The sequence below is a fragment of the Miniopterus schreibersii genome, assembly GCF_964146895.1.
Source record: "Miniopterus schreibersii genome assembly, chromosome: 6".
In the NCBI taxonomy this organism is placed as follows: Eukaryota; Metazoa; Chordata; class Mammalia; order Chiroptera; family Miniopteridae; genus Miniopterus; species Miniopterus schreibersii.
The window spans coordinates 6,308,854-6,325,454 of NC_138107.1; the positions used below are offsets into that span (position 1 = coordinate 6,308,854).

The following is a 16,601-nucleotide window of genomic DNA, read 5'->3' on the forward strand; positions in this document are numbered from 1 at the left end:
TCCCCCTAACCCGGGGAAAAGCTCTTTGACGACCCCTCTGTGCCCTTTCCCAGGTCTCCCAACCCGAGACAGTGGGGAGTAGGCCGGCACCTCGGTTTCTCAGCCCGCCCCGGGCGCCGGCGCCTGAAACTGCGTGCCCCTCCCGAAGTCAGCACCCACCCGCGGGGCGGCTGGCGGGCGGCCGCCCTTTTAAATCCCCGGGCTCATTTGCATGGCCCCGCCCCCTCAGTGACACGGCTGGCGCGGGCGGGCCCGTCCCCCCTGCCCCTGGGTCGCTCTTTTTAAGCTCCCCTGAGCCGGGGCTGCGCTCCTCTAATTGGGACTCGGAGCCCGAGCTATTTCTGGCGCTGGCGCGGCTCCAAGAAGGCGTGAGTTCGCGGCCCCTCCGGTGGCTTCTTTTTTTTTTTTAGATCTATCATTTAATTAAATTATTTATTTATTGAGGCCGCGCACGGGCCGTGCCTAGCTTCCTGCCCCTCGCCATCCTTCGGGGGAGGGGGAATATTTTTGTCCCCCCGCCTGGATGTGACACATAAATACCCCGCGGGGGCCTGGGCGGCGAGCACGCGGCGGTGGCGGTCTCTGAGAACCTCTGCTCTCTCCCGGTTTCAGATCCGCATTTGCTACTAGCGGCGGCGGCGGCGAAGCCAGGCCGGTCCTCAGCGCCCAGCACCGTCGCTCCTAGCAGCCCGGAGCGCGCACCACAGGCCGGCGGCCGAGCTCGCGGTGAGTCGTCCCCGGGGCCCGCGACGGAGGGGGGCGCCCGCGCCCCCGCCGCCCCTCCTGCGAGCCGCCGGGGGCTGCAGCGCGCGCCTCCAGCTTTATTCCCAGGCCGGGACTGCGCGAGCCGCGGGCGGAGGAGGGCCGCGCGGAGCGGGGGCGGGCGGCGGGGCCCGCAGGCGTGGGGAGGGCGCCCGCACCCCTTCCCCCGCGCCGCGGGCGCCCTGCGGGGGGCGGGGACCCGGGAAAGGCGCGCGGTGGGGGAGGGGGCGCGCGGCTGCGGCGAGCGCGAGTTGTGCACCCGGCGGATCCCGATGCACCTCGCGCCCGCCGCTCCCGCCCGAGCCCGAGCCCGGGCCCGGGCCCTGGGGGAGGGGGGAAGGCGGGGAGAGGAACAGGCTGCGGCGCAGTGGGAGTGGGGAGACGGCCGTCCCCCGCAGCCTGGGGAAGTTCTAGAAGTGAGGGGGATGGGCAGGAACCCCGCAATTCGGTCCCACTCCCGCTCGGCCTTTACCTGGTGCCCGTCTCGCAGATGAGGCCGAACTCGGGCCTGGGTTTGGGGCTTTACCCCGACCCCACCTCTAGCCCGTCCCGCGCGCCTCTTCAGCCCCCAGGGCCAGGCCTGCCCTCCACCCCCACAAACTGGTTTCTCTGCTTTGCTGGGCTCTGTTGGAACTAGTCCCTTTGACTCCCCGTTTCAATTTATTTTCCTGGGGCTTTATTTTGCCGGGAGGGCTCAGAGGAAGGTGGCTTTCTTCCTCTCCCCTCGCCCGCGCGCGCCAGGTTTCCTGCCCCAAGGCGGGCTTGGGTGCCCCCTCTGGCAGGAAGTGGGGCTGGGTGCACCCGCGTGGCGGTGCATGCGGTCGGGGTGCACCGGTTTCCCGCGCCTGCTAGAGCGGCCTGCGCCCCTCCCCCCGCGCGTTCTGGCCCCTAGTCCCGCGGGTGGACCTGCAACGGCCAAGCTCAGGCACTTGCAGAGTCACCCTGGGCAGGGGACCACAGGGGCTTAACCAACCTCCAGGCGGGTAAGGAAAGTGGCGGGCCAGAGGGTCCTACTCCATCCTGTTCGTCAATTTGCTGTGTGACTTTAGGCAACTTACCAGGGCTCTCTGGACTACTTTTTTTGTAAAATAAGGTAGACCCATGATGATATCCTAGGGTCATTCCTGCAGATTCTTTAAGCATTTGTGCAGCACACATTAGGGGCACAGTGTATAAAGGGGACAAGCTTGAGGCTCAAAAGGGCTTATAAACTGAAGGATTAAGATTGGGCCTTAAACGTGGCTTCTCCAGGCCAGGCCTCTCCGATGGTAAGAAACAGGTGGAAGAGAGAGCATTTGTCCGTCTCACCAGAGAGGGCCTCAGGCTTTTATTTAGTTGATGGAGGTCTGGATTTGGGGTGGGTGAGTGGATTCAAGGGTCTCCAGCAGCAAGAGGTAGGAGAAAGCACCAGATGAAACAGGAGCTTCCAGAGAGACCTACCAGGATCCGAGCAGGCGGGGCCCAGGCTGTCTGGGATTAGGGACCAGCTTCACCCAACTAGAACCCTCTCTCTGAGGGGGCCTCCAGCAGACCTCATCAGAGGTCAATACTCATTTCGCTGATTAATTTTGATGTTTAGTTTGAAAGGGGACCTGTGGTGTAATAGAAGATTCTAATCACTGCCTGTAATTACAGAGCAGGCCAAGCCACTAATGATGGAGCAGGATAAATCACCAACCACCTTGTTTGAAAGGGTCTTCAAGTCTCAAATATTATAAAACAGAATGAATACCAGAAAAGGCCCTGCCGCCTGGAGCATTGCGAAGCTCTGAGGATGGGGCCTTGGGCCCTCCAGAAGTCACAAGTTTGCAAAATGTTTTTTTCCCTCTCATTGGGTTAAAATTGGAAATTGTCTGAAAAGGGGAAAGAAGTCATTTTCAAATGTTCTAGTTCTCGTTTTGAATGAAGACTTCCCATTGTTTAGGCATTTTAAAACTATTACCTGGTTTGACCTTTGCAGCAGTTGGGAGAGGTAGTTGAGGCATGTGTCTTCCCTTTACCCCCATTATACAAACTGAAGGGCTTTCAGAAGTGGAGCCATTTGGGCCCAGCCCACCCTTTACCAAGCGCAGCCAGGAGTTGGTCCACACGCAGGTGTAGAGCCATAGGTTTCCTGATTCAAGTCTCTTTTATGTAACTTGGAGATAATAACAGAGACTTTTGTTTTAATATATTTACTTATTTGAGAGAGACATCAATTTGTTGTTTCAGTTATTTCTGCATTCATTAGTTGATTCTTGTACGTTCCCTGACTGTGGATGGAACCCACAACCTTGGTATATTGGGGCGACACAAACCAACTGAGCTTCCCGGCCAGGGCCTCACTGTCCTTTTTTAAGTCTCTAGAAGAGGCTCCCAGCTACAGGGTGTAAGTGTCCTTGCAGGGAGAGGTTTTAGGTAAACAAATAGTGGGGCTGATTAAAACAAAACAGGCTTCTAAGAAGAGAGAACACGTTAGGAAGGGACCAAGAAGATTTTTAGGATCAGCCCTGCCAGGGCTCAAGAGCCAGCTAGAAGGTTCCATCCCAGTTGGAGATGCCCCTTCTGTAAGCAGGTATCAAAGGGAGAGATCTCATCTGACTCCAGGTGGGCAGGATGGGGGTGAGGGGAGAGAGGAGACCCACCTTTCAGCTTTGGGCTTCTTTTCCTCCCCTGACCTTACTCATTGCAGTTTAACCATCTTCCTACTTCCTAAATTGTGCCCCATCTTTGAATCCCAGGCTTTACCCTGGGAGAGAGCAGAGAGGGGCACTGCTGGGGCCGGGGACCAACCCTGGCCGTGTGGTTGGTGTGGAGTGTCAAGGTTGGCCCTTACAGTGTTTCCTCTTGAGCCTCGGGCCTTGACTGTTGTCAGTGAGGTGTGCAGGGCATTGAAGCTCATGGCTGCCAGGTGCCCAGGCTCATTTACTTTGCTTAACTCTTACTTTTCCCTTGTTCCTGTGAGCTCCCCAGGCTTGGTGAAAGGGCAGAAGCTGGCTAGAGAGAGTTCCCCCTCACCTTGTGAGGTATGAGGACCCCCCCCCTCATCTACACCTTTGCCTCAGCCTGGTCTGGGCTGCCTGTGCCTCCAGGCCCTTGCCCTGTGGAGGTGGCAGGACAACAAAGAGCCCTTCTGAACAGGAGATAAGGAGCTCATTAGGGCCAACGGCCCAGCCCCACCCTGTGGCAGCAGCAGGGTGGGAACCTGGGCACCCCTAGGGGCAGGCAGTTCTGCTGTAGTGCACTTGGAGGGTGGGAGGGATGAGGGGGTAGGAGGTGGCTGAAACAAAGTGTTATGTTTTTTTAAAATATATTTTTATTGATGTCAGAGAGAGGAAGGGGGAGGGAGAGAGAGAAACATAAATGATGAGAGACTCTTTGGTCGGCTGCCTCCTTCATTCCCCCCCACGGGGGATTAAGCCTGTGCCCCAGGCATGTGCCCTGACTGGGAATTGAACTTCGATCGATCTGGATCATAGGTTAGTGCTCAACCACTGAGCCACGCCGGCCGGGCTGAAACAGTGTTTTGTCTAAAGCCACTTTTCCTGCGTCCAGCACCCCAGCCGTCGCTCCTCCACCTGCTCCTCAGAGAAGGGAAGATGAGCGAGTCGAGTTCGAAGGCCAGCCAGCCCCTGGCCTCCAAGCAGGACAAGGACGGCACTGAGAAGCGAGGGCGGGGCCGGCCTCGGAAGCAGCCTCCCGTGAGTCCTGGGGCGGCGCTGGTGGGGGGGCGGGTGGGTGTCCCAGGCTTTGCCTCAGTTTCCCCCTTCGGGCTAGGGAGGTACCAGGCATCTCAGCAGGCGAAAGCGGGAATGGAGGGGCGCAGAATCGTTCTGTGTGCAGGTGTCCTCCCCACACATGCCCGCACACCCTACAGATCCCCCTGACACCCCGGACAGAAGAGGGGCCTGAGCCTAGGTCAGCAAGTCCCAGCGCAGTGCCACCCCCATTGTGCACGCAGGTCTGTGCACTCTTTTTTTCCAGTCCATCCTGGACCACTGTGTTTACAGAACAGTAAAGATGAACTCTGGAAGCATGAAGAGAGATAGAAGTCTCGGGGTTTTTTTGTTTTTGTTTTTTTAAATATATCTTTATTGATCTCAGAGAGAGGAAGGGAGAGGGAGAGAGAGACAGAAACATCAATGATGAGTGAGTCATTGATCGGCTGCCTCCAGCATGCCCCTGACTGGGGATCGAGCCCACAACCCGGGCATGTGCCCTGACCGGGAATCGAACCCTGATCGCCTGGATCCTAGGTCGATGCTCAACCTCTGAGCCACGCCCGGCTAGGCAAGTCTAGGGTTTTTAATCATGAGATCCATCTCACGTGTTACTCTGTTCGTTTACTATTATGAAGGTTTCTGGGTACTTAACGGGCAGTTCTGTACTCCCCATTCCGGACCAGTAACCGGACCCATTCACGGGCCTCATTGCCAGTGGCCTGGGACTAGGCTTTGCCCTGGCTCTGTACAAGGAAATTGAAGCCTAAGAAGTGGAAAGTGTTGGGGAGTTGGTGGCAGAGTGACCCTCGGATCCCTGGTGCTGGCCTCCCACAGGGTTAGAAGGCCAGTCAGGCTGTGGGTCCATCTGGTGTGCGGTGGAGACCTTGCTTTCTCTCCCGCGGGGCAGCTGTAGGTGAAGTCCAGGGACTTCCCCTTCCTGGGGAAGAGGCGAGGGGACCCAGGTCGGTCCTTGCCCTTCACACGGCAGACCCACTCTTTCGGAGCCATGAGCCATGAGGGGTCCGGGTGGTGGCATTTGACTGCCTCTTAGCTGGGGTGGGGTCGGGGGTCAGAAAAGGGTGTTGGGTTACTGGACCATAGTTAGAAACAGCCCACAGGAAACCATAGCTGCTGTGCCTTGACTGCCCAGTTTCTATGCATTATGCAGCAGCTTTTTATTCTGCCTCGGGCTTATTAAAATTTTAGTGGCAACAATGGCAGGGATCTCTGGGGTTTCTTCTCCCTGGGAGGCAGCCTGGAGGGGGCCAGTTTTCAGGTAAAGGCTGGAGGCTCCTTGGGGGGGCATCCTTTCCACTCTGCATTCCGGAAGTGTCCAGCAGGCATTGTCTGAAAGGGTAGGCAACAGTTGTGGCCCAGGGCTAGGCACTTCTAACATTCATTATTTAGTGTTCATGATACTCTGTAAGAAGTATTGCCACCACTTACAGATGAGGAAACTGAGGCTCCGGGCATTAAGTGTCTTCCCCAAGATCTTATGACTACTCAGTGGCAGGGCTGGGTCAGGGCAAAGCTGCCTCCCCCCCCCCCCCCCCATGACACCTTTCCCAGGGAAGCAAGGGTAGGGGCTTCGTGAAAGATGGTCAAACTGAGAACTACATTGTGACGACTTGTCCCTGCCCCTGTGGGTTCCCTGGTGATGGCTAGCTGACTTAAACCCTGCTGCAGTGGGGCAGAGGGCTCTGTCTTCTGAAAGGGGTGGGGCAGGTGGCATCTGTGTCTGACTGCATCCTCTGTCTTTGCAGAAGGAGCCCAGCGAAGTGCCAACACCTAAGAGACCTCGGGGCAGACCGAAGGGGAGCAAAAACAAGGGCGCTGCCAAGACCCGGGTGAAGCTTGGGGCTGGGAGAGGGAGGCATGGGAAAGGGCTGGTGTATCCTGCATCTGCCCCCTCTGCCCTGGTGTGGGTGGCAGGTGATGGGCCTTTGCTAATTGGGGAGAGCAGGGTGATGACTAAGGTCTCACTTCTGGGGCCTTGGTCCTGCCCAGGACAATGGGGAAATCAAGTCAAGTCCTGCAGCATTCCCAGTCCGGAGAAATAAGAGTTGGGAAGAGTGAAGGGGCAGCCCCACCAGCCCCTGGACTGAAAGTTACCTTCTGTCCTGGGTCCCCTGGATCCTGAGGGATGGGGATGATCAGGGAAGGCCAGCCTTTCTGGTGGCATCAGCCTTTCAGAGAAGTTGTTTTGTTTTTTATTTTATTTTTTTCTAAGACACGACTCATATCCTCTGAGTCATGGGTGGAGGAGGGAATGGGGGGCATGTGTGTATATTGAGGGGGGGCGATGTGGTGGCCAGTCATCGCCAGCTGGACTTGGGTGGGCCTGTGGCTGGGGTGAGATTCCTGGGCTGCCCTGAGCAGAGGTGGGCAGCTCTCTGTCCCTCCCTGCTTCTCACCGTCATTGGATGAGCACCCTCAGGGACATTTGACTTAGTGCATCTTTTCTCTTACCATCTAGAAAACCACCACGACTCCAGGGAGGAAACCAAGGGGCAGACCCAAAAAACTGGTAGGTGAAGGGGGGTGGTAGCTTGGCTCTTCTGGGTGGGGTGCTAAGAATGGATGATGCCGACCTGATAGGTGCACCCACCATGGAAAGACAGTTCTCCCTGACCTGCAGGGCCAGGAATGGTGGCATGTCACACTGGCTCAGGCCCAGGCTCTGGCACCCAGCCCAGGGCTTTTAAAGAGCTATATGTCCATGAGAAGTGAGGGGTCCCAGGTACAGAGTAGACCTTTGCCCTGCACTAGTGGAGGGTGTCTACATCTAGGGGGGATCTTGGAGGTCCTCTAGTCTGTCCCCCATTATAAAAATGAGGAAAGGACATCACATGGGGAAGGGGTGAGGTTTGTCTTTACCCTGATCCTGGGGAGGGAGAAGAAGCGGTGAAGAGCTCAGCCCTGGGAGGGGTCGGTGCTGGGTAGGAGCTGAGGTGTGGTCCCATATGGAGGCACCTTCCATTTCTGGGCCCCCAAATAGCTCCTAGTGGAAGTAGGTGTGCCAGGTCAGGAGACTGCCTCTAGGGGGCTCCCCTGCAGTTAGCCACCCCAGCCTTCCTGTTCCCTGCCCTTTCCTATCCCCAACCTGCTCCCTGAACTCCCTGAGGCATTCATTCCTCGAGCTGAGCCACCACCACCAGGGTTGGGGGGCTGGGGGTGCTGGCTGGGCCCCAGGAGTGAGTAACAGGAAACAAGTTGTTTTGGAGTTTGTGCCTGGCACGGGGGCCGCAGCAGCGGTGTCCCGACATTCCCGCCCTGTGAGTGAGCCCCTGCGGCACACATTTCCCCTTCCTCCCCGCCCTGGCCTGGGGTCAGCCTGCGGCCGCTGCCACTGCCCCACAGCGCAGCAGCTGCCCCTGTGCTCCAAGGCCACCTGGTTCCCTACACCCTCCAGACCCCCCCCATTTCCTCTCCCTGGCTGCTGCCCCCCTCCCCTCCCTTCCCTCTGGAGCCAGTCACTCCTCACTTCCTCCAGCTTACGGGCTGCTGCTCTGAGATCTGCCCAGGCCCCCACCTCGGCCCCGGGCAGGGGAGGATGGCTCCGTGTGAGAGCTGCATGTGTGTGGTTTTCTTCCCTCCCTTTAAATTCTTCCTTTTTTATGAATGAAACTGGGCTCTGGAGGTTGCTGAGTCACCCACACACTCAGTCCTGACTCATCCCCCTTCTGGAGCGCCTGGGAGGGGCGGGGGCAGCAGGCCTGTGTTCCCTCTCCCACAACTGGGGGTGGAGGAGGGCCAGGCCTGGTACCCGCTGACAGCCCTGCCCACCTCACAGGAGAAGGAGGAAGAGGAGGGCATCTCGCAGGAGTCCTCAGAGGAGGAGCAGTGACCGTGCCACCCGCCTCCTCACCCAGGAGCAGTTTCCTTCTGGGACTGGACAGCTCCGCTCCCACCGCCCCCACCCCTCCCCCCAGGCCCCCAGTCACCACCACCCATCTGCCACTCGCCTTCGCCCGCCTGCACCGCCACACTACACAGCACACCAGCCGGGCCCTGGTGGCCCGAGTGGGGAGCAGTTTTCCTTTGGTCTCGGTTCCCAGTATCCTCCCCACCCCATACCTGCATTTACTTGCCCTCCTGGACAAAGCTGACTTCCCACTTAGCCACACCCTGCACCTGCTGCGTCTCTGCTCCCTTAGTGGTGGGGACATTGCTGACTGGGCTCCCGGTTTAGGGGGTCCCTTCCCCACTCTTACCTCTGGCTTCCCATTAGGGGGCCTGGGAGGGCTCCCCTGGCCTTAAAGGGGCCTGAGCCCCATCACTCTGACATGCCCCCTCCAGTGTCCTGGCAGCAGCAGCACATGTGGCCATGGATAGGGCTGTTTGGCCCCAAGATGCCCCAACCAAGCTGTGTCTTCACCAGGTGCGGCTCACACCCACTTTCCTTCCTTCCCCACTTTGCCTAGTCCCTGCACTAGGTTGGACAGCCCTGCCCTGGGGCACAGGAAGGAAGGCAGGAGGGGTGTGAGCCCCCTACCCAGTCTGCTTCTACTCTAGGCCTCGTTTCCCCTTCCCTCACATGGGGCACTAACAAGGAGCTAGCCTTGCCCACTCCCACCCCCACCCCCTCCCTACCCCCCAAGGTTCTGGTTCCATCTTTCCTCTGTTCACAAACTACCTCTGGACAGTTGTGTTGTTTTTTGTTCAAAGTCTCATTCTTAGACATCTGTCATTGCTGCTGCTACCAGCGCCAAATGTTCATCCTCACTGCCTCCTGTTCTGCCCACACTCCCCTCCAAGATGCTCTTGGGAAGGGGCCAGGGGCAAAGCAGGCTGGGAATAGACTACCCCAGTCCCAGGGAAGGTGGGGCTCTGCCCCTAGGATGCTGCAGCAGAGTGAGCAGGGGGGGGCCTGTGTTGACGGCGGAGAGTGTAGGGCTACCTTCTCCCCCTGTTCTGCCGGGGAGGAGGTAGCCATTATTTGTCCCAGCCTGGGGCCCCCCCCTCTGGTTTCCTATTTGCAGTTACTTGAATAAAAAAATATCCTTTTCTGGACTGGAGTCTTTTTTTGTGTGGTGGGTGCCTGGAACCAGGTAAAGGTGGAAACCAAGAATCGTGAGGGTCGCTTTGGAGGTGCCCTACTCAGCTCTCAGGCTGGGGGCGGGAGGAGAGGGGAGCACAGTCACCTCCAGGGGAGGTAATTGAAGGCCCTTTCGAAGAAATCACACGCCTAACCACAAAACATTTTATTTACAAAATATATATACTGAACACTATACATCAGGCCCTGTCACCATCAGAAACTCCAAAGCCAAGTCGAGGACTGAAGGAAGGGCTTGCGGAAAGGGCAAAGCTCTGCCCGGCCCCCCAACCGTCCAAAAAAGAAAAAAGCTCCCCTTAGTGCCTGGGACAGTGGGCTCAGCCCACAAAGGACTAAAGGCCTAGGGGGCAGTGAGGTGATGGGGCTGGGATAGGTGGGAGGAGGAATGGAGACCCAGTGCCCAGCAGGGGAGCTGGGTGAGAGCAAGTGGGAGGGGGAAGCAGCAGGCAGCAGATCCCTGGACACTGCAGGACCCCATGGTTCTGAAGACCAGGGCAGGGGTGTCAGGTCTTGACATCCAGCAAGGGGATCCGCTTGTGCTGGTAGCCACACTGCCAGCCGTGCACCACCTGTGGGGGAGGAGACCACAGCTGGGCTCTGGCCCTGGAGTCACCACAGCCGGAGGAGAGGCCTCACTACTTGGCCCAAATGAGGAGGGCAGACGGCAGAACCAGGCTCCAGTTTCAGGGGTGAGTATGGGTGAGAGCAGAGTAGACCCCCCCCCCCCCGTTGGAGTTCTGACCTTCGGGTCTCCCACGTCAGAAAGTAGCTCCTGCTCAGCCTCGTGTAGCTCCTCAGCAGGGTCGTAGCTATACATGGGGAGCAGGTGATGGCGAAGTCGGTCCACCCTGGGGGACAGGGGAGGGCACTCAGCCCAGGGGGCCCACTGCCTTCAAACATGACTTCCCTGTCTCCACTGCCCTCTAAGAACAAAGGGGCCTCTCCCCAGGGGGTAAGCTGAGCCTGGGCAGGAAAACCTAACAATGGGGTGTTGGGGATTTCAGGCTTGTATCTGGATGGCTGAGGGGGTCTTACATGTATGCAGCAAACTCAGATCCTATGAGAAGAAATTTAAGCCAAGTGTGGGGGAGGTAGTACTGGGGAGCAGGGACACTCACCGCTTTTTCTTCTGGACATACATTACCTGTAACAGAGACACAGCACTGTGGAGGCTGGGAGCCCAGGGCAGCCCACCCACTTCCAACCCCTAAAAGCAGAACAGCCTGAGATGCTGTGTGTAGACCGGGCCGGGCCCACCCAGCCCTCCTAGGCAAAGGTGTGGCCGTATATGTGTGAATGAGGGGGCTCCTTACCACAGCCACCACCACCCCGACCAGGGTGATGAGGAAGAAAGGCCCCAACACATAGCCCACCATGGAGTCACTGTTGGCCTGGGGGGCATTGGGCACTGTGGTGTTACTCATGACATCAGCAGCTGGAGGGCTGGGTAGTCAGCATGGACAGGAGTGCTCCGGGAGGGCGCCTCCACTGGGCTCCCTGGGGAGGAGGAAGGGAGCTCATCAATTTCCCCCAGAGTGACATCCGGGCTCCGGATCCCTCCCCAAGAGCTGGTGATACATGAAAACTTAGGTCACGCACTGGGACCAGAAATCCTCCAGGCCCCCTAACCCTAACCCTCCAATGACTCTCAGCAAAGCCTGGGTGTGAAGGGCACCTAGGGGAGGCCTAGACCCAGGGACTGAGCGCTGCCCAGCTCCTACCCCCAAATCAGGGTGGGGCCCAGCTCAGGTGCTGGCCAAACATTTGCAGTTCTCAACTCCTGGGAAAGGTTAGATATAGGTCCCCAGCTCCTGTCCTGACCTCCTGGGGCGCTGGGCTGCCAGCACCTATCCAGTGAAGCAAAAAGGAGAGAACAGGTGAAAATATGAGGGTCCTGCACAGAAGGCGCCTGCCTCAGTCCTGATTCAATCCCCACACTTCAGGCTACAGTCAGGGCCCCATGTGCCCTCCTTGCCCCTGGTGTCACTCCAGACATACAGCCTGGACATCCTGCCTGGGTGGACACAAGTGGTTAGGGGCTGGACTGCATCTGTGAGGTGAAGTCCCCTCCCTCTGGTCCTCACCCAAGGCTCCGCCCAGGTCCCTGCCGTCTTGGCTTGAGCTGACAAGCAGAGGAGAGGGACAGCTCCCATCGACAGATGCAAAAAGACTGTCCGTGGGTGGCTGCACACAGGAGCCCCACGGTCCCTGACCCTGGTTCGCCTAGGTCTCCATCCGAGGGCAAGGTGTGAGCTACCTGTCCCGGCTGTTCGTGGGGTGACTGGGCTTGCTTAGTCGCACGCACACCGTCCCATGTCGAGGTGGGTGGAGTGTCAGGCCGCTCCTAGGATGCGAACTAGCAACAGCGAGCCGAGGTAGTTCCCAGGGCTCTGGGAGGCTCAGGCCGGGGGAGGGAGGCTTGGGGGGAGCGCAGAGGGGCCCCGGCATCCTGCAACCCCGGCACCCCGAGGCGTGGACCCGTGCCAGCGCTCTGCAGCCCATGCAACCCGGCCATGCCTTACCTCCCGCCGCTGCAGCCCGGACAGGAACGCCCTCGGTCGACTCCCGGGCCCCGGAAGAGCCTGGAGGCGCGTGATCAAAGGACCCGGGGAAATGGGCGGAGCCTCAGCTCCGGAGCGCAGCCAATCCGGTGGCGGGCTGCGGACGCCCGGAGACCTCTGGAGCTGCCAATCCGGCGGCGCGGAGGCGGGGCCGGTCCGTGTTGCAGGGTCCACCCCGCGGCGGCAGGGGGCAGCCGAGGGCTGCGCAGCGGGGGGAGGAGGGCGCGGGGAGGGGCGAGGCTTCCCGGCGTGCCCCGGGGCGGAGTCCGGGAGCCGCGGCGCTTGGGGCTCGGGTTCCCCGCGAGGCCCGGCGCTCGGCTCCCGCCCCGCTGGGGCCCAGGTGTGGGGCCGCCAGGCGGTAACGTCTCCCCGAGGCCTGCGGCGGCTGGCCTCCCGGCCGCGCGCGGGGGGGAGCAGCCGCGGGCCCGCCCCGCTCCGCGCCCGTCTCCCGCGCGCGGGACAGGCCGCCGCGGGAAGGGGCTGCAAGGGCCTCGGGACCGGGGCCCGCGCACCGCGCGCCAGCACGTTCAGCCCCCTGACCTTCTTTGGGGGCGGGCACCGGTGGAAACCCCGTGGGTCACAGCTACTTGCTAAGAGGAGGGTCAGCGGGGTCACCTCTCTCTGGTCTGGTCATTGAAATGTCGCGCACCTGCGGGAGCAATCCGAGCGAGACTGGTGGGCTTTTGCCAGTGTCGGTGTGCTGGTTACAGTTCTGCAAAAGTCGTCGTTGGGAGCCCCGGCCGGGCGGCGCAGGGGGTTAGAGCATTGTCTGGAGACCCGGAGGGCTGCGGGCTCGATTCCTGCTCAGGGCACGTCCTAGGTTGTGGGTCGACCCTGCTCGAGGCGCGTAGGGGAGGCAACTGATCAACTGATCGATGTTCCTCTCTCCCTTCCTTTCCCTCGAGTGAGGATGTTTTAAAGTTATTGGGAAAACCTGGGTAAAGTGTGCAAAAGGATCTCTATTTAACTGCAGGCGAATCTACAGTTACCTCGAATGTGTGCGTGTGGTTTTGCGCCAGACACTCCCCCACCCCAATCCCCTACCCACCCCCACCCCCACCCCGTCCAGGCAATTGGGAAAACTCCAGACTGGCAGGTGCTGGAAACTACCTAAGAACATAAAGGCTGTGGCAGCTGAAACAGGCTGAGGTCCTCCTGGGTCCTTCAGGTGCTGCTGGAAATACAGGAGTGGCCTGGGTCACCCTGGTTTTGCCAGGGGCAGCAATGGCATGGACACTTGGTCTGATCTGACCTGTCTCCTCAGGCCCTTCCAGAGAAGGTTGAATGATTCAACTGGGAACCTGGGAGCAGGTGGGGACTTTGGCCTCTTGCCTCCAGACACCACTGCCTGACTGGTGGGGAATCAGATAAAGGGAAAGGAATCAGAGAAATGCCTGGGTTTAGAGGCTCCAGGTAGATTTCCTGGTGTTCTCAGCCTTTTGAGTCTGAAGAGTAGGGAGACCACCCCTCCAATGCTTCTATCAGAGCTGAGGGCGGAGGGGAGGAGGCCACCTCCCCAGGCAAGGCCTGCCTCACCTTGGGAGGAAGTGGGGATCAAGTGGTAGGTTTTATTTTTTCTATTTATTTTTCCACAGTATTTGTTAATCATTTATCTATCAAGAGAACTATTCCTTTGCTCAAATGTTCATGTTTCATAATTCAGGAACACAGGTCAGTGACTAGCTTCTACGGAATTCAACCCAAAGAAATTCTTCACATTCCAAGATCGCTTTGCCCTCGAAAGATGCCAGTCTTCTTCATCCCCCCCAAATCTTTCATGGAATTACAGTGGAAATCTGCATGTGCCTTCTTTCTCGGGTCAGCCACAGCAAACTTACAGAAAGCTGCAACCCCCAGGGATACAAGGATCACTCCAACAATGTGAAATCGCAGACAGGCCACGCATCTGAGGTTTCGTCAAAGCACTGGAAGTGTTGCTGGACAGACCTGGCCCTGAGCAGATCTGCCTAGAAACAGCTGGTAGTTGTGGGTTCTTGACTTCGTTCAGGAAAAATTTCACAACACGAGTCCAGGTGACTATGACGTCATGTTTATTAAAACTGGGGACAGTGAAACAAGAGTTAGGGTTAGGGTAGAAGAAGCAACAGGAGAGCCTAGGTGGGGCTGCCTTAGTTCTCTGGGCAGTCAGAGAAAAGGGGTCCTTGGGGTCAGGTTAAGGGAATTAGCCTGGGATGGGCTGCCGCTGCCCATTGCTCCCCTGGTTGCAAGTCTCTCGTGGGGACCCTTAGTGTTTAGGATATTTGTGCCTGTTGGGGAAGAAGTGGGGAAAGGGAATGGGGGGCTGCTCCCCAGAAGGAGAGCACGTGCTGGGTCCTTTGTCTTGAGGCTTTTCTCTCTCTTGCAGGAGGGAATCTTAGAGGAGGTCTCAGGGTGGGTTTCAGCAGAATATTAATTTTCCAGGTGTGTTTTTTCAGGGTCATGGTCTCTACTGATTGGTGAGTGCCAGGGCAGGTGGTCTTTAGTCATTGCAGCTGGTCCTGGTGTCACCCACCTGGTTTTGCTGCTTTTCCGGGCCTGGAGCTGAAACATAACTGAGGCCGAGATGTTATCTCTAGGGAGGTGACCTGCATCTGCTGTAAATTGCTCTGCCAGTTTGTTCAGCTCTGTCAGTTGCCCCATTCCACTTGTCCTGGCTGACTGGCCTGTCTCAGAAGCCCTGCTAGTTATTCTCAACACCAGCGTCCTTCCTGACCCAACTGATAGGTTTTGGAACCCGGGCCCCCTTGGCTGCCACACACCCAATCTTTGTCCTCCTTGGGGCTTCCAACCATGTATCTTGGGGGCTTAGTGGTCCTAGGAGCAGGCCTGCGGTCACCTTGGGTGGGCCCGTGTGTGGAAAGGGCTGGGGTCTCAGTGTCAGGTCTTTTCCCTTACTCCTAGGACAGAACACCATTTTGAATTAGGCAGGGTAGCTGGGGCAACCCCAATTTTAAAATGAGTAAGCTGAGGCCCTGAGCAGTGTGATGATTTCCCAGGGCCCTTCGCATGATCAGCAAGGGTAGGGCAGAACAGAATGACAGATGGGCCCTTTTTCCTGGACAGCTCTGTGCTGGTAGCTGCTCCAGGGCTGCATTTGAGGCCTGGTGAGTTTCTGCGATGAGGTGGACTGTGGAAGTTACAGATGTATATTACAGACCCTAAAGCAACTAGTAAAATAACAGTTATAAATAATAAGCCAACAAAGGAGATAATAAAGGAAGACCCAATTATATGCTGCCTGTAAGAAATGTAGTTTATTTATTTTTAAATTTTTATTTATTGATTTTTAAAAAAATTTGTTTTTAGAGAGAGAGGAAGGGAGAGAGAGAGAAACATCAATCTGTTGTCCCACTTATTTATGCATTCATTGGTTGCTGCCTGTATGTGCCCTGACTGGGGTCAAACCTGTAACCTTGGCGTATCGGGATGACAGTCTAACCAACTGAGCTACCTGGCCAGGGCAAGAAATGTATTTTTAATAGAAAGATTCAAATAGGGTTAAAACAAAAAGATACCCCATGTTTCTGCTAATCAAATGAAAGCTAGGAAGGCTACAATAATATCAGACAAAGTTGATTTCAGAACAGAGAATATTATCAGGGATAAAGAAGGTCAGTTCATAATGATGAAGGGGTTAATTAGTCAAGGACATAATAATCCTAAATGTTCATGGGCCCCATAAGAGCTTCAAAATACATGAAACAAAAACTGGTAGAAGTGCAAGAAAAGACAATCACAATTATAGTCAGAGATTTTATTTTATTTTTTAATACTACTCTTTCAGTAATTGATAAAACGAGTAGACAACTAATCAGCCAGGAAATAACATTGTATTGAATAATAACTTGAGTAACATTGTCTGTGAACCAGCTTGACCTGATTAACACTGAGAGAACACTCCATCTAACAGTAGTGGATTATATATTCTCAAGTGCACATATAACATTTATCAAGATAAATCATATTCTTAAAATAAGTATCAATAAATTAAAAAGAACTCAGACAAAGTACGCTATAGTCACAATGGAATTTTTTAGAAATCAATAACAGCCCTGCTCAGTGTGGCTCAGTTGGTTGAGCGTTGTCCTGTGCACGGAAAGGCTGCCGGTTTGATTCTGGTCAGAGCACATGCCTGGGGTGTGGGCTTGAAAATAAATAACACACCTCTGGGTCAAAGAATAATTAGAAAATATTTTTAGCTGAATGAGAATGAAAACACAACATATCAATTTGTGGGACATCTCTATTAGAGAAATTTATAGCTCTAAATGCCTATTTTTTAAAAATCTCATGTCAGTGATCTCAGCTTCTACCTGAAATCAAAGTGTGCTGAAATCCATGAAACCAAAAGCTGCTTCTTGAGAAGATCAACAAAACTGATAAACCTCTGGTCAGATTGACCAGAAAAAAAGAAAATATAAATCACCAAAATCAGGAATGAGAGACTTAAATCACGAAAGATTCTACAAATAATAAAAGAAAAATAAGAAAATATTAGGAACAACTTTATGCCAATAA

At 56.3% G+C, this 16,601-nt stretch overlaps 2 protein-coding genes across 23 annotated transcripts; one reads left to right on the top strand and one right to left on the bottom strand.

The window, feature by feature from the left end:
• The first annotated feature begins 233 nt into the window (after positions 1-233).
• HMGA1 (high mobility group AT-hook 1) lies at positions 234-9,476 on the top strand. 5 transcript variants are annotated; one of them, XM_081140029.1, is made up of 6 exons: positions 234-368; positions 613-726; positions 4,297-4,442; positions 6,227-6,310; positions 6,940-6,990; positions 8,257-9,476. In XM_081140029.1, the coding sequence occupies exons 3-6, from the start codon at positions 4,341-4,343 to the stop codon at positions 8,308-8,310; spliced, it is 291 nt and encodes a 96-aa protein (XP_080996155.1). In that variant the 5' UTR covers positions 234-368; positions 613-726; positions 4,297-4,340; the 3' UTR covers positions 8,311-9,476. The 5 variants fall into 5 exon arrangements, with proteins under 5 accessions (XP_080996155.1, XP_080996157.1, XP_080996153.1 ...); XM_081140031.1 differs by having other exon boundaries at positions 252-368; positions 6,231-6,310; positions 6,944-6,990; XM_081140027.1 differs by having other exon boundaries at positions 257-368; positions 4,221-4,442; positions 6,940-6,994; positions 8,260-9,476.
• A 168-nt stretch (positions 9,477-9,644) lies between these two features.
• Positions 9,645-12,124, bottom strand: SMIM29 (small integral membrane protein 29). 18 transcript variants are annotated; one of them, XM_081139585.1, is made up of 7 exons: positions 12,045-12,124; positions 11,780-11,878; positions 11,244-11,369; positions 10,896-11,019; positions 10,641-10,666; positions 10,265-10,370; positions 9,645-10,091 (listed from the first exon to the last, which is right to left on the bottom strand). In XM_081139585.1, the coding sequence occupies exons 4-7, from the start codon at positions 10,944-10,946 to the stop codon at positions 10,026-10,028; spliced, it is 249 nt and encodes an 82-aa protein (XP_080995711.1). In that variant the 5' UTR covers positions 10,947-11,019; positions 11,244-11,369; positions 11,780-11,878; positions 12,045-12,124; the 3' UTR covers positions 9,645-10,025. The 18 variants fall into 18 exon arrangements, with proteins under 18 accessions (XP_080995711.1, XP_080995708.1, XP_080995710.1 ...); XM_081139592.1 differs by having other exon boundaries at positions 9,652-10,091; positions 10,836-11,019; XM_081139593.1 differs by having other exon boundaries at positions 9,652-10,091; positions 10,836-11,019; positions 11,780-11,866; positions 12,045-12,096.
• Positions 12,125-16,601: the final 4,477 nt, after the last annotated feature.

Coding starts and splice junctions, on each gene's coding strand:
- SMIM29 (XM_081139577.1), bottom strand. CDS start 10,946: ATGAGTAACACCACAGTGCCCAATGCCCCCCAGGCCAACAGTGACTCC. Junction 10,371..10,640: donor TATGTCCAGAAGAAAAAGCG/GTGAGTGTCCCT, acceptor CCTGTCCCCCAG/GGTGGACCGACTTCGCCATC. Junction 10,092..10,264: donor CTGACGTGGGAGACCCGAAG/GTCAGAACTCCA, acceptor CCTCCCCCACAG/GTGGTGCACGGCTGGCAGTG.
- HMGA1 (XM_081140027.1), top strand. CDS start 4,341: ATGAGCGAGTCGAGTTCGAAGGCCAGCCAGCCCCTGGCCTCCAAGCAG. Junction 6,311..6,939: donor AGGGCGCTGCCAAGACCCGG/GTGAAGCTTGGG, acceptor CTTACCATCTAG/AAAACCACCACGACTCCAGG. Junction 6,995..8,259: donor CAGACCCAAAAAACTGGTAG/GTGAAGGGGGGT, acceptor ACCTCACAGGAG/AAGGAGGAAGAGGAGGGCAT.